Consider the following 23,017-nt stretch of genomic DNA (forward strand, 5'->3'; position numbering starts at 1 on the left):
TGGTGGATATTGCATCATGGACAAAGTGGGTCCAAGCCCTGGGGGTCTTCAGAGACCATCACTTTGATCTCTTGCACTCTTCACATGAGCAAGGCTGAAAGGATGATCTGGAGAGAACATAATTTATTGTTCCTTTAATCAGATAAGGAAAACATGCCTCTGTAAGACAATAAATTTTAAGGACTTCCATATGGATTTCTACTGAAAACACACACACACATATATATACACTGACATATATTAAAATACATTTGTCAGATACCTGAACAGCCTGCCCTGATCTCTCTTTGCTGTGATGGATCTCTTGTAATGAGCTGTCTGACAATACACTGCTTTCCTCCAAAACTGGAGCATTCTGCTTCTCTTTCTCTGATGTATTTCCATTTATATCTTGACCCTAAGAGAAATGACAGAAAAGGAAATCTACTTGTGTTGTCATAAACATTGTATTTTAACAGAGAATCTCTGAATGGTAAAAATTATTCTCTCTGAAAACAAACAGGACAAATACTGTGCTGCAGTTCTAAACAAGTCTCGCTGGTTTAAGAGAAGCTCTCTAAGCTCTTTGGCAGAGGTGTAGCTGCAATTGTCCTATCTCTACACCTTCTCCCTTGTATCCTGACCAAGGATACCTGCTCTAATTAGTGGCAAGAAAAAGTTACATGCATTTAAATGGAATTATATTTACATAGAAATCTGTTCTTTTGAATACGTTATTGGCTTGTTACAGACTTGTTATAACAAAGTTGAGTTCTTTCCACTTCTTTGGTTCATACACTTGTATTTACAGGAGGCTTAATTTCGGTGAAATTAAGGATGTGATACACAGAAAACATTTGAGATGTCTTTTTAACCAGTTTTCCATTGTTACTGTCAACAAATAAACTCACATCACACATCTCCAGAGGCTCCTTCAGCTCCACTGCTGTGGGGGTCTCCTCTGCAGAGATTCGAGTACCAGAAGTGATCTGTGTCTCTCTCTTCAGCATTATATCTGCCTTATCTTCCTTTTGTACTTCATTACCAAACTCATCTTTTAACTCAAGGGCTTCACTGAAAATGTTTTCCTTCTTTTGCTTGACATTTTCAAGTCTTTCTTCCAGACATTTGTGTTCGTTCTCAAGTGTTTCAATCTCATCCTTAATAAACTCCTGTTCTGGTGAAGAGGTATTTTGTTTAACAGTTTCTGCTAAAACCAAACTTTTCTTCACAGTGTCTTCACATCGACTAAGAGGTCCCTGTTGTTCCTTTAAACACAAAGAAAACATTTTATTTGAAAAGTATCTCTCCTCAGTATACCTAATGTTAAGATCTATAGTCAATCTCTAAAATCGTAAATACTTGTTGTGAACAACAAACTGTGTTTACAGGTACATGCCAACCTATTTGCTGCAGAAAGTCAAATAGTAAACCAGTAATTTTGTCAGCCATTTTTATGCACAGAGAACGCCTGAAGCCAAAAGCATTACAGTGATAAAATAATCCCATAGCACACTGGGTGGTACACAGTGATCCTTCTATGTTCTGAAAAGATTATTCCCCCTGCCTTCTCTCCTATTCCTTTTTCCTTCTCAGAGGTATAGCAAGTTCTGAAGGATAGGGAATTGCAGTGATCCATATCTGAGGTATAGTTTCATCTTACAGTAGCTCTCTACACTTACAGCTGCAAGACTGATCTGCATTCTGCCAAAGAACAAAAGAATGTCTACTTATGCATGAAGGACACTTCTTAGAACTGAACTTGGCTCACTGACATTTTCCTAAGCTTTCCACACTGGCTAATTTAAAGACACTAACACCAAATTTAGTGATCTCACTATGCCCTGAGAGGAAAAATAAAAATCCCCACCAACCAAACTGAAGACTCCTGTGTGCTTGAGCTAGGACAATTCCTCCTGAACCTTCAGTTCAGTCAACAGTAAAGGTCCCCCCAGTTCATTAAGAGTGGCTTTAGTCCTACAATTATCTGGATAAAAGCAACATCACATACTTTTTATTTTAGAAAAGTTTCGTAGCTTTTCAGTTTGACACCATGAGCAGCTCTCTTTTACAAACGTGATGGTCTCCACGATGCAGAAACTGCAACATACCTGTGATTTCAACTGGTTTTGCTCAGCTGATGATTGTTCCATTGCTGGACCATCACACTCAGCAAGCTTCTCAGAGACAGTTTTCAGCTCAGTGCTCAGGCCTGTTACCTGCTGGTGCTCTTGAACAGGGCTTTCCAATGTCTGCATGATGGTCTACAAACAAAGGAGTTTCTAGGATTAGTCCACAACTATCTCAAACACACATCATCATCCACAGACTGTTACAGCCTTTCCAGGACCTCATCAGCACAACAAACTTGCTTGTTTCCCATAAAGTATCTGGCTAACCACAGGTTAACCACAAAACCATCTAGCTTTCTCCCCAGCACATCATGGACTCCATCATGAATGAAATTTTTATTAATAGCAGGAAGCAAAAAGGTTGGCATTTCATAAGAACGTGCTCCTAAAAAGGGTGTTTTCTCTTAAAATAGATGAAACATTAGAGGCAGAATGCCACACAAGGGTACAAATCCAATTTGCACTACATTGGGTGAAACCAAGAACAAGCAAGATGCTGGAGAAGAATCTTTCAGATGTTTTCCAAATTCATCCTTCCAAAAGGAAGAAACCCTACTGTGGCTTGAAGAGTGTAAGAACAAATGTTTCATATTATAGCTATTCAAATCTGTTTATACAGGTACAAAATGTTCTTCACACTTACTTTGGTCTCATTTGTTTCAATATTTATCCCTCAGAGAAAGAATGAGAAATTCCCTGCCCTTTTTCAGAGGAATTTCTTCCACTCCCAGCTTTCCCCATGAACTTCCCACCTGAATGACACCACAGCTGAGCAGTGAGAACTGCAGCCAACAGGAAAGGAAAGGGAATGAGGTCCCAACCTGGAGCTGGCTGAGCAGATTTTCATGTTGGTGCTTTAGTTCTGACCATTCTGCCTCTGTGAAGCAGGGATCAACAGTGTGGCCCTGTAGATGCTCTTTCTGGCTTTTCAATTTGCTGAATTGGGAAGTTAAGGCTTCTGTTTTCAGCAGGAGGTCAGTATAGTTTGCCAGCTGAGCTTGCTTCTCCTCCAAACCGGGCTGAAGGGCAAAAATCTCCTGCTGCTGTTTCTCCAGTTCCATTAGAGCCCGTCTCAGATCTTCTTTGCTTTGCTCATATTGCTCCCTGTTGCACTGAAGTGGTTCTTGAGGGCTAAGAAAAAAAATGCTGTGTTTAATAGTATTAAAACAACAAATGTATTGATTACCTAGAAAATGTCAAACTGTGAACAAGTCAACCATTAGAACAAACTTGAGTGTACTGAATACTTTTTTCTCCAGATTTTAAATTAGTGATCAGACTGGAATTTTCAAGGTGATAAAAAACACTGAAGTTATTGCAGATGAACTGGACCTGCATGCAGGACAAATGAATAACCCTCTTAAACCTTAACCTGTAAACAAACAGTTTCTAGCATCTGAGATGCAATGCTCATGCTCTGTATTTTTCTGCTTTTCATTGCAGCAGAAATTCTGTTTAAAAAACTACAATATGGTTATGAATCTGCTCTCCTTGACTTTGCATGACAGCCTCCTGAAAGGGAATGTTCTGTAGAAGATACACATCACATTTAGTTGGGTGGGGGAGTCTTTGAAAAGAGATACAGACAACAAAACCAGGATGTGCAATATGGGCTATGTTAGTACAATCCAGTGATTACTTTCCTGACCTTTACATTGGATTTCTCTTTGTGTGCTTTATAAGCATGCTTGCTGATCTGCTGCAGATGAACAGGTTGCATTTGTCCACAGGAAGTATGCAATGAGACATAAGTAACATTTGTATGTTCACATTTAGTGATGGAGCTCAGATATCTTCCAGATGGAACTTAAATGCCAACATTAGAAAATATGATCCCACACAAACAAATCCAAGTAAATAGTCTGGATATAATTCTGTCAAGTACAGCAGGATAATCATGGACAAAAGCAAAGCTTCATTGTCTTGGGTTCTGCCCCTCAAGATTCCTATTTTTTGGCAAATAAACAAAGCACAGCCTCGCATATGTGAAGTGCTTTTCTGTCAAGTTCCCTGTTCCAGCTTCTCAGTGCTGCTGTTCCTGTGGTGCATCTGCTGTTCACAAGTCTGATCCTGCAAGGACCTGAGCATCTCTTCAGACATGCAGAGCACCTCCTCTCTTGTCTCCAACTCACTGTGAAGAGAATGCTCTGCATTCTGCTGTGCTGGCTCCTCCTGAGCACCTCTTGTGCTGTTGGTACTGAGAGCTCAATAATACCAGAAGGCAACAGAAGATTCTCTGGATATTCATGACCACACCAGAAACTATCTCTGGCTATTCCCCACCTGGCCATTCAGGCCAAACTGTGACCTGCCCCTCCACAACTCTGCAGAAATACAGCTATTCTGTAAGTATCTCATTCTGCTCCCAAAGAACAGGAGTTTAACAGAATCGGTGCAGGAAGAAGAGAAAAAAAGTCAATATAGCAGTAAGTGATCTCCACTGCCTCTTGGCAAATTCCACATTACCTGCTATATTCAGTGGCCAGCTGACAGACCGTTTCCCACTTTTTCAGAAGCTCAGAAATAGTCTGCTGAACCTCTGGTTTCTTATTTTTCTCATTTCTCAATATACTTTCTCCTAGAGCTACCATGCTCTGTATTTTGGCCTCTCCTTCGTCTCTGAGAGTTGTGATTTCCTGTATTAAACAAGAATCAGAAGCAGTGCATTTACAACTATTTTTGTTACAAAATAAAAGGTATTACCATTATTTTTTTCATACTTTTCACACTGCTGTTCAAGGCAACAGAAGTCTTCTTCCAATATATTACATAACTGACACATAAACAGATAGATCCTCTAATTTTCAAAGTCTGGCATAATTAAGCTGATTTATTAATTATTCTCTGCAAAGAAGACCCGTATTGTGCTGACAAAAAAAAAAAAAAAAGCTCAAATGACAAAACTAAAGGCCATGAGCAGGTATCTTTCAGGAGGTTCTGACTCATCAAGCATTAGCTTGAGGTGGAAGGTGAAAAAGGAATATATTTAACACAATACCTTTATCTGATCAATCCTTTCTTCTGATGGCAACTCACTTTCTTGTGAACTCATTTTATTAAGAGCCTCCTCGAGCTTTTTGATCCAGCAAGAAACATCCTGGGCAAGGTCTTCAAAACTCTGTCCTTCCACTGGAAGTCTCTCAGTATTCCCTGTCATTTCACTTACACGTGTTATCAGTGCATGGTACCTACTAATAAGATTACTGGCTTCTGAAAGGGCTTCATATTCTGTCAGCCCAGCCTCCCTCAAGGAATTTACTAGCTGAGCCAGGGAATCAAATGGTTTCCTGAAAAATAAAAAAAAAAATAATCAACATCTATTTGTTGTAACAACATGGAACAATCTCGTTTAAAAGACAGTTCTTAGATAGAGACCAAAAAACCCAATACCTCTGCATTAATAGTGTTTTATAGACATTTTCAAGTTCTGGATCATCTTTATTGATCTCTTTTACTTTTTCCTCCTGAGTAGAGAGCCATTCTTCCAAGGCCATGCTGCTTTCTTCAAGGCTAAAGGAGGTAAAAATACAGACTCAGGTCAAAATAAGAGGCATTACATGGCTAAAACCTGCTGGCACCAGTGTTTTGCTGAAAAAGTAACATAAATACTGTATCCAATCAAGAAAAATTTTAAACCTAAGCTTTTTCAACTATCTTTTTTCATGTCACTGAAATTGTCTGTAGTTTCCACACAGGTCTGCTATGAATTTGAAAAAAAAAAAAAATAAACCCACATGAAAGAGACAACAAAACATCTCCTCAAAATACCATCTTTTATAAAAAGAAGGGTGGTTTGCCATTCCCTGTGGCTGTTTAATAATGAATCATTTTATACCACCTGTGATTAAAATGTCAGACACAAGATTAGTTCCCTACCTACTGAGCTGCTGGAGAGAGGCACCAAGTTCCTTTTCCTGTTTCTGACATTTGGAGATCAGTCTTTGGAGCTCTGCCTCTTGATCTCTCACACGACTGTTGAGGTGGTTAATGCTTGCTTTGGGCAAGTAAGGCTTCACTTTATTCAGTAAAGCTTTAACCTCTTGGATGTCTCTATCTCTGCCTTCAGATGTTAGGAAGTGCTGAAAAGGAGCACAAACACAAGATGTATTTGTCAAATTTGCTGTACTGTAATAGACATTTATGTTACAAGAGCTTTTCAGCTCCTGTTATCTCCACAGGTATTTTTTTTCCAGCAATTCCAGTTCCTGAAAAGGAATATATGTTAATTCACAGTTTGCTGATTATTCCACATGTAAATGGAAAAGCTGCTGTTTGTAAAATAAGGAGAAAGTGGAGTTGATGACTCATTTTTTTTCTCTGCAGTACTGGTACACACAGACAAGCAGCATCCAAATCTAGCACTGACATCACTCTATCTCCTGCTGCTGCTTAACTGTGATTGCTTCTTGCAGATGTGGCTTTTCCATCTGTTTTCTGTTCATTCTGTCTGACTTGGAGAGAAAATCTGGCTACAACAAATCAAATGCTAATTTTTCACATTTGAGTCCATTGGAGGTCAGAATTTCATGCTACTCTCTACATATTTGACTTTCTGCAGCCTTGCACACTGAAGTACCTGGTCAAGGTCCACTGACTCATTAACTACTGTTCTTTCTCTCACTTGCCCAAGTTGTCTGAACCTGAACACTGACACTTCATTTCAATTAAGTTTTATTTTCATTGCCCTTATTTTCCTAATGCTTTAAGTTATATGAGATGTTCTTTCAGCCTTAAGTTATAAAACCACTGCAGTTGAATTCAGTCCCAAGAACAGTCTCGTGGGTAAAAAGAGCAACACTTCAAGAACTATCAGCTTTAAAACTTACAGTATTTTAATATTTTACCTTTAGCCTCTGCAGTCTTTCCTCCAGTATGGGTTTTGTTTCTGAGGGTTCAAAGCAGTCCTTCAGAGACAGCTGAGTGCTGCTGAACCAGTCATTAAAATTCTTGCATTGACCTGAAAAAAAAAGTACATTCCAACTTTTTCCATTAATTACATTCTGTAAAAGAAAATCCTATTTAACATGAATTCAGACAATTTACAACTCTACTTATCAGTGCTACTGTCCAAGGTTGCTTTTTACTACAGCACATGTGACCGAAAATGCTGCAGCTCCTATTTTTTTTTACCCAACATTAGCTGACCATCAACACAACTGTTCTCTAGGAACAGTCTGTTATACACAGCAGTTTGGGTAAACAAGACCTGGAATAGCCTAGTGCAAACTTTTCTCATTTTCACACACATTAATACTATTTAAAAAACATTTGAAGACATGAGACTACTACTGGGCTGAATTTCCAACCTGCACAATCCTGTGTCTTGCTTAAAGCCAAGAGTAATAACATTAGTTATTCTAATAACTAACTTTAAATAAAAAAATAACTGGAAAAAATTAAAGCATTGGATTTCTAAATTAAATACTCTGAAATTTGTTCCTGAATTATGTTTTACACTTCTTTTATCTATTTTTTTAAACACAAAAATAAGAAACAAAATACTTCCATTCAGACTGAGTGGTTTGTTGGGATCAAAAGCCATTTCTCTCCAAATCTTTATCTTGTTCAGAACCCTGAGGCAGTTTGGGATATCAAAGCAGTTCCAGATACCTAACCAATCCCATTGCACAACCTTTAAGTCATTGTGGTGGTCAGTGCAAACCTGTAAAGGTAAATAATTATGAAATGTGTTCACTTACGATTCAAAACACCAATAAAGTGATCTTGAAGCACGTGTTTCTTGTTATTAAATAAATCAGTGACACATTTGAGCTGCTTATTTAATTCATCCACATCCGGACAATCTGTTTCTTCCTGGAGTAATGCCACAAGGTGTTCTTGTTGCAGAATTTTCTGGTGTATCTCCTAAGGTTTAAAAAAAAACAGGGACATTTTTTAAACGTTTTGAAATGAAAATTTTGAAGAGCAAGCAGAAGTTCACTGTACAGAGCTGCTTTAGTACAACCTAAAGTTTTGCAAAAGGGTTTAGCCCTGCCTATGTGTCAAAATAATTTCTTAAATTATCCTGGCATTAACAAGGCAATCAGTAGGTAGGTGTAAGCACTAAACTCTCCTTAAGCAGTGTGTATACACCTGGAAGCATACACAACCAGAGAACAGATATGTGAACAGTGCCATTGTATGCTCCAGAGCATATAATACTTACAAGCTAAAATGCCTTAGCTGCCACAGGCATTATTTCACCCCTTAAATTCCTTATTCTGTGAATCAAGACCCCATGGGCTGAAAGGTAACTTAGAGGGAGCTAGAGAATTAATTAAAAGCTCCATCTTTCCTCCAATGGCTGTAATTTCACTGCCCCAAACACTAGTGGTTTCACACCCACAATGTGCATAATCCACTCACTGCTCCACAGGAGGTTTAAATCTTGCCAGCCTAAGCCTCCAAGCTCGAGTTTCAGCAAGTATTTGGCTGAAACTGTCTACTGGGAGCTCCCCTTGCAGTCAGGCTCAGGTGGAACAAAGGCATTCTCTGTATATTACCCAGTCTCAGAAAATATACAGCCCAAACACCCACCACTGCTTGAACATATCCTGGGTGACAATATTGCTGCTGTGCCTAGGATTAACCATTTCCAACAGCTGCAAGGGTTAACTAAATATATCTGACAATTCCAGTAAAAAGAGGCTTTTCTTCCATGTTTCTGGCAACTTAAGGAAATATTCAAGCCAGGCGCTTCACTTGAGTTATTCCAGCAGTTTACAATTTACACAGGATGAACGCTTATGAACACTTGTCCAAGAGAGAAACTGTACACAAATTTATAAAATATACACAGTTTGTGGCATGCTACCTCTAGTTTAGTAAAGATCTCTAAGGTGTCTGAAGGAGATAAAGCTTTGAGAAGTGATTCAGTCATTCCAATCTGTGTCTTGGCCAGATCAAGGTCTCCTTTCAGTTCTGCTGCATTCACGGTAAGTTCACTGGTCCCTCGCTTCACTGACAAGAGCTCTTTGATTAGCTCCATTTTTTGCACAACAGATGATCTGATGACCTTAAAATTGGAAATAAACATACATCAATTATAACTGGATTGATTTCCTAGAATATTACAAGAATCCATGAGAGACATAAAAAGAAATTAAGTGATCTGAAGTCCAGACGTTTCAATTACAGTTTGTTACGATTTGTTTCCCTCCCACTCCAGTACTTAAGTCTTGCTTTTCTGAGGAAGACTAATCTCACTTCATCTTTATTAGCATTTTTACTGGTGCTGTTTTATTAACAAATTTATTTATCCATCTCTTCAGTGCCTACTCTGAGCTGGATAAAAGCCTTACTTGAGCTTCAGCTTCCATGAAAAAGAGGGTGGCAGCTCTCTTTGTAACACACCTCCCTGCAGTGATTCCACTGGGGAAAATTTCTTACAGTGACCCAAAAAAAGGCCAGCAGAGAGGTGGGGAGCTCTGGCTCGAGACTATTCATCAAGGAGCAACAGGTCCTGAATGTCGTTCCTGACTTGCATGAGGCAGCAGCTCAGTGGGATCACAGGGTGGGACACCACCCTAGGGACTCAGGGCACCTGGTGCTCCTGAGGAGCACAGCGTGCACAGAACAAGGTTGCTGAGTCCTTCCCTAAGCTCCTTAGATCACTTTACCCAGTGAAACTCCTCTGAGTTCACTGCCTGCTGAGGATAAACACAGAAACAGCCAAACGGGGTCAAGCTCAAGGTGCATCTGAGAGACACAGCGAGCAGGTGATCAGGGAACTGCTACAGGAGCAAGGTAGGCTAACACAGTCTTAAACAAGAATTTGTTCTTTTCTGTGTGAAGCTAACACAGAAAGATGAAGATTTCCTTGTGATAGCCCAAAGGACAACATCACAGTAAACATCACTCTATGCAAGAAACTGCACATTACCAAGCTGCATTAAGCTTATGTCAAGGCAAAGGTAGAGTTTAAAACACACAGTCAGCAAAGCTGAGTTCCTGGGATCCCCAGAGAGGTGATGAGGCTCGTTGTTCCCTGTTGTTGGCCAGCAGCTAAACACCAGATATCACTGATATCAACCTCTCTGAGCAGGCCCAAGTGCCTAAAAAGGCACAGAAGTGAGAAAGACCTTTGTGTTTAAAATGACAGGTTTAGTTCTAACAGCCTTAGAGATACAACAAATGAAATGCCACTGCCCACTGGCAACAAAATGCCTCTAACTCTCCTTGAGTAGATTTAAGTAAAACCAGTAACTGATTGTGGCAAAGCAATACTAGAAGCAGGCCTACAGTAAGGAGTCTTGGTGTAGCAGCTGTAAAAGCTTCTTTGTACCTGTAGCTCCAGTGGAGGTTCATTACTATTCAGAAGTTCTTCTATCTCAGCCACTGTGTTGTCGAATTTTTGGAGTTTCTGCTCTTGGACTCGTAAGCATGCCTAAAGGCAGAAAAAAACCACATCAGTAACTGTGCTTCCCCCCAAATTAAACCTCCATGTTTCTGTTAGAAAATTATATTAAAATATTCTGATTATGCCTTTTGGCAAATAGAGGTGTCACAATTTGTTCATTTCCTGATTTTCATTTTAGCAATTCTGGCATTTTATGTATTTGAGTCAGAAACACTCAGAAACACTCACTTTCCTGTTTCTCAGGAAAAGCAGCTGATAATGCAAATCCAGCATATATTTAAGAATCTTAATTATTTTGCTTCAAGTAAATTTTCAGGAAAGTAATTTTAATTTTGTATTTATGTCTCGCTGCTGCTATTAAAAGGGATATTCTCAGATGTCACAGACTTGAAGTCAAGAATTGGCATCCTGGTGGCACGTGCTTTGGTATGGATGTGATAGAATACAACACACATTGTAAGCACTTTTTAAATGTAAATCCTTTGCATATGGAAAGACCTCCACTCATTTGAATGTACATTGGAACAAGTAATGTGAAGGTAAAATGCCAGCTTCGACTTATGAACAGGATAATCACATTGTCTCATATTCTCAAATCGATATTCCAGGCTCCCTGAGGACAAAGCATTCCTTTTGTAGTCTCTGTACAAGCAATTATCAAAACCCATTCATGTGCTGCAGCCCTTTAAAGAGTCTGTATTTGCATACAGGCTACAGGGGAAAGCAGAACTTCTCTCACATTATTTATACTAAAATTATCCTTAAATACACAGTCCACTAATTCACTGCTCTGTTCTTTTGTGACAGGCTCCTTGAAAACACATGCACCAGTGCTCTGCTCACAAAGGACCCTGGGTTTCAACCCTGTGTAACATGATACACATTGCAACAGTTGGGGGTCTTTTGGGAATTAACATAAACGTAGAGATGTTTCAGGATCAACAGAAGAAGAGGAGTAATAATACAGCAATAAATCAACCCAGTGCCCTCTGCACTCGGGATCATTTTACAGAATTCCAACGCACTGGGTTCAGTTTTCTCTCCTTCTATTCCACTTTTTTAGTAGCTCACGGGGAAGTGGTTTCTGTGTCCCTTGCCCTCTTCTCCCTCCTCTTTTGAGACTTATCTCTCACAAGGAAGCAGCAGAATAACCTTAGTGTAGCCACCTCCAGCACAGCCCTTCCTAAGGAGGAGCAGTCACACTGGGGGCATGGTCACGTCATGCTGGACTTGAGCATTTTCCAGGTAACAAAATGGCCCTAAAGATGCATTTTCCAGCTGGTGCATTTTCACTGGAGCCTCCAGGGACCTAAACTACTGCAGGTAAATTCTGGCAATACAACGGTAAAGACAACAATGATGTGACAAATATCCGGTGCTGCACAGTGGGTATGCCACTGCTTCCTAGTGAAGATCCATACACAAAGAGCACCTTGGCTTTTTACTGCTCTGCAAATTAAAACAAATGAGCAGTGCTAACAGTAGGAGGAAAGCTGCAAATATGCATAATAAAAACCAGGCCATTTGTAGCTTGTGAACACTGAGGAAAATCTGCCTGCAAATTTTCAAACAAGAGGATACGGGATATATTTGTGTCTCAATCACACTCAAGCAGGAAATTGTTTTTGCTTAGTAGACACTGGTTATGACCACAACAAAGCAGCATAGCTGGTCTATTGTGGCCCTAAAGTTAGAAATTAAAATATTTACCCCTGTATGTGAAGCTCTTCAATGGCACAGACCTAGTGCATGTGATTTTACACCCAGCTGCATCCTGATACCAAGAATTAATGTTATAATCTGTGCTAATGGGGCACAGGCATCCCAGGCTCTGCTGCTCTCTGCCCCTGTGCAGCCCCTGGAGATGCTCAGCAGCCACTCTCTGTTGAGGCTGCAAAAAGTTACAGTGAGGAACATACTGGGAGAGGGGGAAAACAAACCACCTCTGCAACCTCTTCTTGAGCTGTGCATTGCCCAGCTGTCCCAGAGGCTCCAGCATCTTCACTGATAGGCTGTTTCTACCTAGAAAATGAATCATTAGCCTATACACACTCTCTTCTTCTCTGGGCACCACTGTACTCCAGGCTACAAGCCCTACAGGCCTTCTCTTTGCTCCATGTGTTTGTACACACAAAGGAATGAGGGGGCTTTTGTAGTCAAAAAGCAGCGTTTGCAGCGTTGCATTGACTGAAAATCATTTACTACACATATACACTAACTGTGCATTCATTTCCAAGACCTGTATCCCCAGAGACAGGCAACATCCTTAGTGAAACTGCCCATGCAGATACAACTGCAAATGTTACAACTTCCTCTGCTGGTATTTCTATGCAATGTGCATGTTTACAGCCCAAAGTCTGTATCACTATGGTATAAATGAAAGGTAAAAAATTTCCATTCAAATTACCTTCAACTGAGTGAGGTCCTCCTCAGTCAGACAATGGTCTTCTGCATTCTTGAGCTCTGCGTTTGCCCAAGCGTCGATTGTGCCAGATAAACTCAGGAGTTTGTCCCACAAAGCCTGAGCTCTCCCCAAATTATCACAGTAGTTTTCGGTCTTCTCATTGATCTACCATTAGATTGATAGACAGAAAGCACACACAGGTTTTAAAATATGTTGAGTTATATTCTAAAAGCAAAAGCAGCACAATAAAATAGGAGCAAGATGAAACCACCCACAAAAACAAGCAAGGCAAAGGGGGAAAAAAAAATCTCGTGTCTTCACAGTAAACTGGTCATGGAGAAGATATTTAAATCCCTGCCACACATGTCACCAAACATACCAATCACAACAGCAGCTTGCCAGTTTTAAGGCAGGTTTAGGAAGGAGCCTTGCTCATTAATGTTTATCTACTCCCAGTAAATACCATTTAATCTCAGTATTGATGCACTGCTTAGATCGGCAGTAGCGAACATTTCTCACCAAAAGCACCAGCACTCTAATTTTCCAGATTGTCTCTAAAGTCTAAATCCATAGAAGTTGTTACAGAAGCTTACAGATTCATGCAGAAAGCACAAATATTGCCTGTCTGTATTTTCTAGAATTATTTACTGCCGAGGAGCACTGATGATATAAGCTACCTGAGAGATCAGAAACATTACATCCATAGATACTCTGCAAGCTTTGTCTGGTAAACACTTGGATTTATCTCTTAAGAATCTCTGCCATATTGTACTTAATTTATTCGAAATATCACACCCGTGTCAGAATCAATTACTATAATGCATAACAGATAAGACCACCCTGATAATTTACTTTTTACATACATCCAGCCATCTGTCCACAATAATGTTAGCTTCATTCTCGAACGGAGGCTCCTCAAAGCTTCTCATTTTATTCAGCTGGAATTGCAGGTTTTTGCAGATCTGATTTATTTTGTCTACATCTTCAGAGTGATCATTAAATTCCTCTTTTGCCTCTTCAATCTGTGAAAAAGACCACATGGATTTTTGTGAGCATATTTGCTTATGATTGTTTATTCATCAAAATATTTTTAACTGATTTGCTGGGGTTTTTTTGGTTAGAGAAACAACAGCATTACACAAAATGATCTATTTTATACAATATGATGAGACTAGGAATGCATTCTGTGTTGTTACATCCCTGCCATGCTGACAGGAATATTTCCCTGTTAGAAATCTGTATCATTCTGTCATTGGCTGCAGAACAGCTGAGTGGGAATATGGATAATTTATTTCTAAGAGAGCCAAAGCCACAGTTTGCTTTTAAAGTCCTAAATGCCAGATCCAAGGGGACCGTACCTTGGTTACAGAGATAAACCTTGGTTACAGAGATAAACAATGCACAGTGTGATTATCATCTGAGATACTATTACAAATATAACCTGCATTTGATCCCCAGGTTTTGAACTTTTTAGAAAAAAAAAAAAAAAAGCTTAAATCCTACTTAAACACAGACACTGTCAAATATGTCACTGCCAGAAACTTGAAATGTCTCTTCCTCCTGCTTTCTATTTAAACACCAAGCTGCTTCTTTGCGCTCAGTTGGAATGTCAGTGTTTACAAACAACATGGAAGCTTCCTGGAAAAGAAACACTGACCTCTAGTGCTAGGCACTTTGATGTTAACAGCTCTCCTTATTTCCCACAGACATCCTGGGAAATTACATCTTCCCATACTGACACCGCCGGGCGCTGAGCTCGGGGGAGGGATGGCAGAGCAGCTCTCACAAACCAAAACAAAGCACAGGACTTTCTCTGCTGCTATTTTATATAACTCTATATAAGAAATCATCAGCACCCAAGGACATGCCTGTACTGTGCCACAGCAATTTCAGACCACAGCTCTGGGAGTAGGAATTGCACAGCTCAGGGTGAGGAGGGAGGGTTGTTCCCAGAGAGGGGTCTCCATAGAAGCAGGGGCTGGGATAGTCAGGCAGTGTCCCCCCTGCAGCAGGAGCCTGGGTGATACAAGGTGCCCCAAGTCTCACTGGAGGGACCAAGAAGAGACTGCCTCAGCTAAAGGGGGGTGCCACAAGGAGACACCACCACCCCACTGCCTGAGGGAAGACACCACACATTCCTTAAATTTAACCATCCCAGGCACTGCCTGAGAGCAAACACTCCCAGATGGTATGGGTGATGCCTCATGACAAAGCCTAAAAATAGGATCTGAACAACCAGTTATATAACCCAGGACATGTGAAACCTGTACAGTAAAATGGTCACGATGGACATGCTGCTTGTTCACTAATCTGTTAACCACAGACAACTATGCCCAGTAGCTGTATTCATTCAGCCAAAAAGCTGGCTGTCACATTTTTGTGTGAAAAGCTGGAAAACTTTAAACTAAATGAAGGGGTGTCTAGCAGTACCTGCTCATTCACTATGAGTAGCTCATGAAGTAATGTATAAGCTACTGCAAATGTTTAACTGCTGTCAAAGACAGCATGGAGCAAAAGGACAGGACCTAATCTCATCTTCATACTAGATCCTAGTTCTTACATGGGGTTTGGTTTTGTTGTTTTAAGCCCTCTCCTATATGAGACCTTGATTCACTAAGAAAAAACAGACTTAAATCTTCTTAAAACAAGAATATGGAGTCCCTAAATGTATTTTGCAAGCCAAAGTGAAAGCAAGGCCCTAACATCTGCCCTGAAGGCTGAAGGTACAAGGGCAACCCTGCATCTGAATGTTCCCAGGAAAGGCTTTTCTTTCCTTTCCACTAAGTTCTTGTTACTCACCTTTGCTATTAGTCTGTTCAAATTCTCCTTCCCCATGTAGGAAGTTTGCTGGGAAAGTACAACCTCCTGTTTCTGGATGATGCTGGTCAGACTCGTTTTGCAGCTTTGAAACTGCTTCAGGAGCTCCAAAACCCTCGCACACTGCTCCTGGCTATTAAAAAGAGATGCATTATTTATGGCCCAAGCATAAACCTGCAGCCTCAACCTCCTGTCTGCTTTCTTCTCCAATATTCACACATGTGGGGAATTTGACAACTATGTCTGGATGAGAGAAAAGGAGTGAAGAACTGTACCAGTCTTAAACCCTGCAATAAGGTGTGATACCTGTGTGGTATCCAGACAGTTTTTGGAATCAGAAATGCCCTTGACCACCATATGCCTCTGATCCCCATTTAACTGTGATAAGCAGTTGTGTTCATATGACCCTTTCCACCAGAAAGGTGAGCTCAGTCACCAGTAAACTGAAATACCACGTGCAGCAGATCCCACAACAGCCTGGATGGTGGACATCAGCCCATCCTTCAGTGGGGTATGAAAACAGGTTAATCCTACTTGTGCAAGCCATGAGAATTAACCAGAACTGTGCCAGCCCATGCAAAGCCTCTGGGCATCTTCAAAAACCATACATGAAGCACAGATGCACTGGGTGATCAACCATGGCCTTTCCCAGTCCCCACTCTCACAGACAAACCAAGCTCCTTTTATTTTGCTGCAGAAGAGACTCTTTTCCCACGTCCTTTTCTGTTTCTTTCAGCTTGTCTTTTCTTTTTCACTGTGCTGGGATGAAATTCACAGCAAATACAGAAGACACACCATTCCCAGCAGCAGCCAGGTTTTTCTTCTGGATACCAATTAAGTCCAACACATCCCTGCATACCTGCTAAATGATGGGACTGTCACGTTTTAAAAATATGCAAAATTCACGAGCTTTGGTTGCAAATTTCCATGTGCAATTCTGGGCTTATTGTCAGTTTATGTCATCACAATGGTAACACTGCCACTGTAGCAGTGTTTACTTTACCTTAAGGTATGGTCTAGGGCTTTTTTCTGTTTGATTTCACAAGCAAACTTCTTACTTGTACAATACTACTTTAAAATGCAGTTTTTCCTCCTTACCATTCAGCAAGCAAGAGCTTTGTATCCTCCCATAACCTCTCTGTAACTCTGCACTGCTCATTTGCTTCCTCTGCTTTCTGCTCGTCAATCTGTGGGAGCTTATTAGCAATTTCTTGCATGGGTTTCATTTCAGCAGCAGCACGATCCAATTCCTTTTCCAATTCTGTTAATGATTTTATCCTTTATTAGAAAAAAATGAAATACAGCCTTATATTAAAGTAAGCCTTTGATTTGGTTCACAAGGTAATTATTAAGTTCTCTAGAAATTCATCTGAGCTCCACATACTGTATTAAATGACATCATAAAAAGTCTAATTTGATCTTCAATTCATGTAATCTGACACAGGCCCTCAGATGAGTTATGCTGACCTCAGCACTGTGAGAAGGTAATCCAAATCCTAAAGGGCTGTTGGGTCTGTATGAACACAGTGAAATTAATTTGTATTAAAAGGTAAGTGAAGCCCATCCACCTCACACTGCACAGTTTCAGACTGGGTCCCCTTGCTGGGCACTGATGCACCTGACCTCCCTGTTTGACAGTTTGCTTACTGAAAACTAAGATCACAATCACCAATCTCCTTCCTATCTTTTTCTTCTTAAATGCTGCTTCAAACACACATATATAAAGGAGTTAAAAAAATGGAGACGGCTTCTTTTTTCAGGCTGTGATGGAACAAATAAAAAATTCACAGCTTCTGTCAGTGTTCCACAGATACTTCAAATTTCAATGCTCTCCTGCAGAGGGGTCACAGGCTGACTCCACTGAAATTATGCAACTAAAAGAGCTTTTAAAAAGAGTTCACCTTTTTTGAATAGCTGGAATTGTTGGGTCCTTCAAGCCTATTTTGTTAATTCTGTCACGTAGATCTTGAATGTTTTTAAGGAATTCACTGTTTTTTCTGGAGAAAGTCCTGTATAAGTCTTTTTCTTCTGTAAGCACCTGCTCACTTGGGTGATCATGAACAGCATTTAGCTCTTCAGATAAAGTCAGAACAAGGTTTTCACAGCAAGTCTTTCTCCCACATTCAGCATCTTCCAAACAGATATCAACAGTCTTCAGGCGTTCATCCAAACATTTAGCCTCTTCTGCCATACGAGAAACTTCTTGTGCAGCCTCCCTCAAAGCTTTTCCCTGTATTTCAGGTTGATCTGGGGGATCTGGGAGACATTTGATGGAAGACTGGATCTTCCTCAGTGAGGCCATAAAAGCTTCCAGATCTTTAAGGACTGTCTCACGGATCTGCATTTTATGGCTCATTTCTTCAAGCTGGTTTTGATAGTAAATCATAATTTTGCTTGCAGCTTGCAGGTCTATTGGATTAAATTCATCCCTTGCTGTACTATCTAGGTGTTCCAATTGTTTGCATACTTCAATCTGATTTAATATGGACCTCTGCAGCTCCTGAAATTGAGAAAATGACCAACCGTGTTAGCAAGTGAAAGAAAACATATATCCTGCATTGAAGCTGAACCTATGGCTGAAAAACAAATTATACTACCAGTAAAAAAGGATGCTAAACAGGGTGGCTAAGACAGAAAACCTATTCTGGATGTCAGTGAAGGGAAGGAAAAAAGAACAAAATCTTCAAATAAAATGTTATTCCACACACAGGGAATTTGATCAGGACTACAGAAAAAGCCCAAGACTCCTTCCAGCAATCATCCACGAAGGAGAGAAAGATGATGATAGTCCTGGAACTGAAAGCAGCAGGCTCTCACAGCAGGACATCAGTCAGAGCACAGGCAGGCACAGAGATATTTATTACTCTGCCATCTTTTCAGTTCTTTATGCTATAGTTTTGGAGCAGACTTCCATGCATTTAAAAATCTCCTGGTGCAGCTTGCAGGCTCTCTGGTTACAGCCCTCAAAGAGCAGCGTGTTGGGGCTGTGAAAGCCCAGCTGTGCAGAGAGATGGGCAAAAATTCTGGGTCCTTGCAGCCAAAACTGGTCAGACAGAGTACACATGCTCTCTGCTCTACAGCCTGAGAGACCTAAACCCTACTTCACTGGAGAGCCACGGGCAGACAAATGCAAACTTTCAGTTCTGTGTAGCTGTCAGTGTGCTCAGCCCAGAGGGCAAGCCCAGAATAAAACAATATTCACCCTGCCTAGTGGACCAGGGTGTGGGCATCAGATACTGACAGCAGGTGAACAATTACTGCACCCACACAGAGCTTCCAAGCCCATCCTGAGCTGTGCTCAGGTACTCCAGCAGATGTGACACAGGCACCTTGGACAAGCTCATAAATTAACAGAACATTATGTGTATGACTCCACAAAGTGATATAAAGCCAGGTGGGAACACCACAAATCTGCATCAAACAGAGCATTCCCCAATGAAATGTTAACAATGGTTTTTACAGCAGAACCTACTGAGGGTCCCTGGCTGGCTCTACAGGACCATGATGTTTAGAACACAGGAACTAAAATGCTGTTACAGATTTTAGAAGGTTTGGGAGGGTCTTGTAAGCAGTCCCAACCTCCTGAGTGAAAATCCCATGAAGTTCCCTACTTCCTAGACAGTAAAACCTATCCTAGGTTTTTGCTAGGGTGTGGTCTCAGCATCTTCCCTTACCTTCAGTTCCCTATAAGCAAGGTCACTGTTCATCAGATTCAACTGCTGGATGTCCTTTTTCTTCAGCCGCTGATCCAATTCACAGAGAAGGATGGATTCATTTTCTATTGGCAAAACAATTTCCAAAGCAGTCCTTAAAGAGTTCATTCTGCAAGAAAGGTAACAAAACATGAACTGGGAAAGCAAGCAAGAAAAGACACTCAATATTTTTAAGCACAAAAAGCCACAAAAATAATGCAACTGCCTAACAGATCTAATCCTCACCCTCCTGAGGCCAAATGAGTTTTTCTTTGATTAATGAGAAAAGCAGTGTGAATCACCATGAATTTAACCAAAAGATGAAAGCAAATAACAGCAATACACGGGAATATTGCACAGTTATGTTACAAAGATCTGGCTCTGCTCTTGGGGAGACTCACACTATCTGCCATGCATAAACGAATGAAGGAAAATTAAGAACAGCTTAATTTTATGCAATGAAGAAAAGGTTAAAAGTGTGCAGGTATTTTCTGCAACACACACTATTCCCTTCACAACACACATAATTAGTTACAATTCCTTAGCTAATATCATAAAGTGTTATTTTATACCTGGTACTTATAATATCCTGAAGTTCTTTCCACTCTCCTTGTAGCTTGTTTCTTGCCTCAGAGATAGCAGCCTGCTGCACTTCAGCCACCAGATTTTCTAAGGTAGATGAGATATTTTCCAGTTGTGTCCAACCAGAACTGATTTCACTGTCTGTTACCTAGAAGGTAAGCAGTACTGACGCATTAATATGATCCTGTATTTCTCAGTGGAGAGTTCATAAAACGACAGTCACAAGAGTCCCTACAAAAACAGTGAAAACACCCCTTGAAAGTAAGAGTATTCACTGCCTTTTCTCCCCTTTAAGACTCCATTTTTAGCTGCATGCAAACCTCTAGCAACTTTTCATGATGACAATTTCCATGTCAGATATATGCCTTGGCTACATTTTTTTAAAGGTTCAATAAATATGGGCCAGCCATTTTTACAACAAGAATGAAAATATCTCCACCTAGCTATGTTCAAAAGAAAAACAAATGTAGAACTGAACCAAGTTCTGAGATGCTCAATAAGGCTTTGTAGTCCTTTCAAGCAAGGCCTTGAAAAATTGCAATAATCAATTTTTCAACATCAACTCTGTGCCTTTAGCTGTCGCTTTAAGGATCCCACAAACCTAACCAAGTTGTAAGTCCTGGAACAGTTCCATTCTGCACAAACACCACTTGATAGCTCAACTCTGACAGTTCCTGCAGCCCTGGCCATCTCTATCACTTATCATTCCTGCTGACAAGAAAAGCTCCTTTCTGTAGTTTTTTTCCCATTACACCTATTTCAGCCGGCAGACAACAAACCCAGAGCCACCAGTTTCTTCTCTCAGCAACACCTGCAAAACTCCACTGCTAAGGAGGAATGCAGTTCTGCTGAATCCTAAATCTTTGATTTTCCTTCTTCTAATAAAGCTGGTTACAAGGATGCTGCTTTTCCCTTGGCAATACACGTAACAGAGAAGTGAGTGCTCTCCATGAGAAAATAACAATTTAGTCACCAGGTATATTTTTAAAAGACCAATACTTGCCTGGAGTTCAAGCAGCTTATTCTGAAGGCACAAAGTGCCTTTTATTTCATCAGTAAAGCCAGATGCTACTTTATCTCTGCTAAGCTGTAGAAGTTCCTCCAGGTTACTTCTTTGTGTGTTAAAGCTAAGGAGAGATGCAAACACTTTCAGAGAGAATATTACTTTTAATTAAATGGAACATGTCAGGGTATGGAACACACTGACCAATAGAGTACTATAAAAAAATAAGCACAGTCTATTGCAAATACATATTTTATTTAAGTCCAAAATGAATGAAAAATGCAGAAATGAGCAACATATTAAAGAGATTGCTCATATGGCTAATTTTCAAGTCTAAATGCCAGCCTGCATTCTCTAAATTCAGTTTTATGAATGCAAAAATGTCAGTTCTCTACAAAACTTGACACACTTCTTTTATTTTGCAATATTTGAAGTTATTTGTAAGGCAGATGCAGACTTTTCTAGCCCAAGAAAAGAAGTAAAACATTTACAGCTAAAAATGTTCTTGCTAGAAAATGCTAATGATCAAAGCCATTTAGCTACTGTAGTGCTTCCTTACCAATTACAGATCAATATTCAGTAAATTGCAGTAGAAAAAGAACAAGGTTCTGCATAGCAGAAGTGCACCTTATGTTTGGTACATTCAACTAACTTGTGAATTAATTTGTCCATCATATCTTAACAACCATGCATTTTTTTCCTTTAAAAACTACCTCTCCAACAAAGCTGGTACAGCCAAATCACTGTCTTCCTCAAATTTGTTTGCACAGCTTTCTCCGTTGTGGTGTTTCACATCTGGTTCCAAAACTGCATCTGCAGCAGGCCTTGAGGTCTGAGTAAAAATAAGAAGTGTGACAGTGACCTCCACATTGTTCTGTGTAATACACAGCAAAGCCTAACAGACATCTGTGACCTCCTGAAGGAAGGAATTGCTTGATGTGCCCCAGGGGAGATGGGAGATGCCATTCATGAATACAAGATGTGTTTCAACTCAATCATGAGCCCAAAGAGCAAATTTTTGAATAGTTGCAGCCAGCTCATTCATTCTTTCCACAGATACAGACAAATGCCTCCAACTCTTCACTAGTTTTGCTCTCTCTGTCCTCTGAAAATTGTTCAGATTACTGGGACACTATGGGGGATTTGCACTTAAACAGTTTCCCACATGACCCTTCCATCTGAAAATGACTTTTTAGCAAAACGTAATTCAAGGATGGAGAATCACATCTTCCCAGGATGCCCAGTGCTGCTGTTTGCATATTAGTTTTAAATACTTAATCTACATTCACAAGCACAATGGGATTTTGATTTCTGACCAGAGGCCCAAAGTCTTATCACAACAAAAAAAGTAAGAGAAATAAACACTTTTTCCTTTTGGCAATGACCTCTTTTTGACATCAGAGCACTGTTTTCCAACAATAGGTCTGGACTTCTTACCTCCTGTACTGTAAGGCTGTCAATTTGCTGAGAAGAACCAGACTCTTCTCCATTCTCAGAAGCCATAATCGAGTTCCTACAAGAACCAAATATCAAATACAAAGGAAAAAAAGAAATCCTAGCTCAAGATCCCAGCTAAATCCTAGCTCAACCATGCAGCTGTGATGAAGGGTAAGCAAATGTTGTACCTGTTAGTTTATGAAACTTAATACTAAGTGTTTAAATGTACAGCTGCTCACAGTAATAAACATAGCTATGTACTACCAGGATAGAGTATCACAAAATCTACATGTAAAAATGATTTCTATAAAGCTACAACACGCCATGACTCGGCCACCCACCCTTTCTGAGAGGACTGTCCTTTCCCAGCACGAGCCAGCAGTGCTGTGTAAGTGTCTGCCACCATCTGTTGAACCTTTTCTAGCTTTTTTTCACAGTCTGCAGTGAGTGCCTGTGTCCCTAGGACAGTTTCTTCTGATAGTCTTCCCAGTGTTTTAAGGTCTTCCAAAGACTTGTTAAGTTCCTTCATGCTGCCTTTGTGGGTAAAAAAGGCCTAAACAAAGAAAAACAAGATAATAAACTCATATTAAGTCATGAGGATATGCAATTCTT

The 23,017-nt window shown here is 40.2% G+C and overlaps 1 protein-coding gene across 4 annotated transcripts in view; it reads right to left on the reverse strand.

Moving 5' to 3' along the window:
• SYNE2 (spectrin repeat containing nuclear envelope protein 2) overlaps positions 1-23,017 on the reverse strand; it is a 175,665-nt gene that overhangs the window by 106,202 nt on the left and 46,446 nt on the right. For all 4 annotated transcript variants that reach the window (XM_069018486.1, XM_069018485.1, XM_069018487.1 and 1 more), the window contains exons 23-45: positions 22,747-22,958; positions 22,406-22,481; positions 21,682-21,800; positions 20,969-21,092; positions 19,956-20,113; positions 19,366-19,513; positions 17,593-18,191; positions 16,790-16,969; positions 15,674-15,824; positions 13,738-13,896; positions 12,878-13,039; positions 10,396-10,497; positions 8,926-9,126; positions 7,811-7,976; positions 6,956-7,068; positions 5,988-6,190; positions 5,502-5,621; positions 5,110-5,398; positions 4,578-4,747; positions 2,933-3,242; positions 2,091-2,243; positions 891-1,247; positions 263-397 (exon numbers count right to left, since the gene is read on the reverse strand). In XM_069018486.1, coding sequence (XP_068874587.1) covers positions 263-397; positions 891-1,247; positions 2,091-2,243; positions 2,933-3,242; positions 4,578-4,747; positions 5,110-5,398; positions 5,502-5,621; positions 5,988-6,190; positions 6,956-7,068; positions 7,811-7,976; positions 8,926-9,126; positions 10,396-10,497; positions 12,878-13,039; positions 13,738-13,896; positions 15,674-15,824; positions 16,790-16,969; positions 17,593-18,191; positions 19,366-19,513; positions 19,956-20,113; positions 20,969-21,092; positions 21,682-21,800; positions 22,406-22,481; positions 22,747-22,958 — 4,407 coding nt within the window. The remainder of the gene's footprint in view (positions 1-262; positions 398-890; positions 1,248-2,090; positions 2,244-2,932; positions 3,243-4,577; positions 4,748-5,109; positions 5,399-5,501; positions 5,622-5,987; positions 6,191-6,955; positions 7,069-7,810; positions 7,977-8,925; positions 9,127-10,395; positions 10,498-12,877; positions 13,040-13,737; positions 13,897-15,673; positions 15,825-16,789; positions 16,970-17,592; positions 18,192-19,365; positions 19,514-19,955; positions 20,114-20,968; positions 21,093-21,681; positions 21,801-22,405; positions 22,482-22,746; positions 22,959-23,017) is intronic.

This window comes from Aphelocoma coerulescens, chromosome 5 (assembly GCF_041296385.1).
Source record: "Aphelocoma coerulescens isolate FSJ_1873_10779 chromosome 5, UR_Acoe_1.0, whole genome shotgun sequence".
In the NCBI taxonomy this organism is placed as follows: domain Eukaryota; kingdom Metazoa; phylum Chordata; class Aves; order Passeriformes; family Corvidae; genus Aphelocoma; species Aphelocoma coerulescens.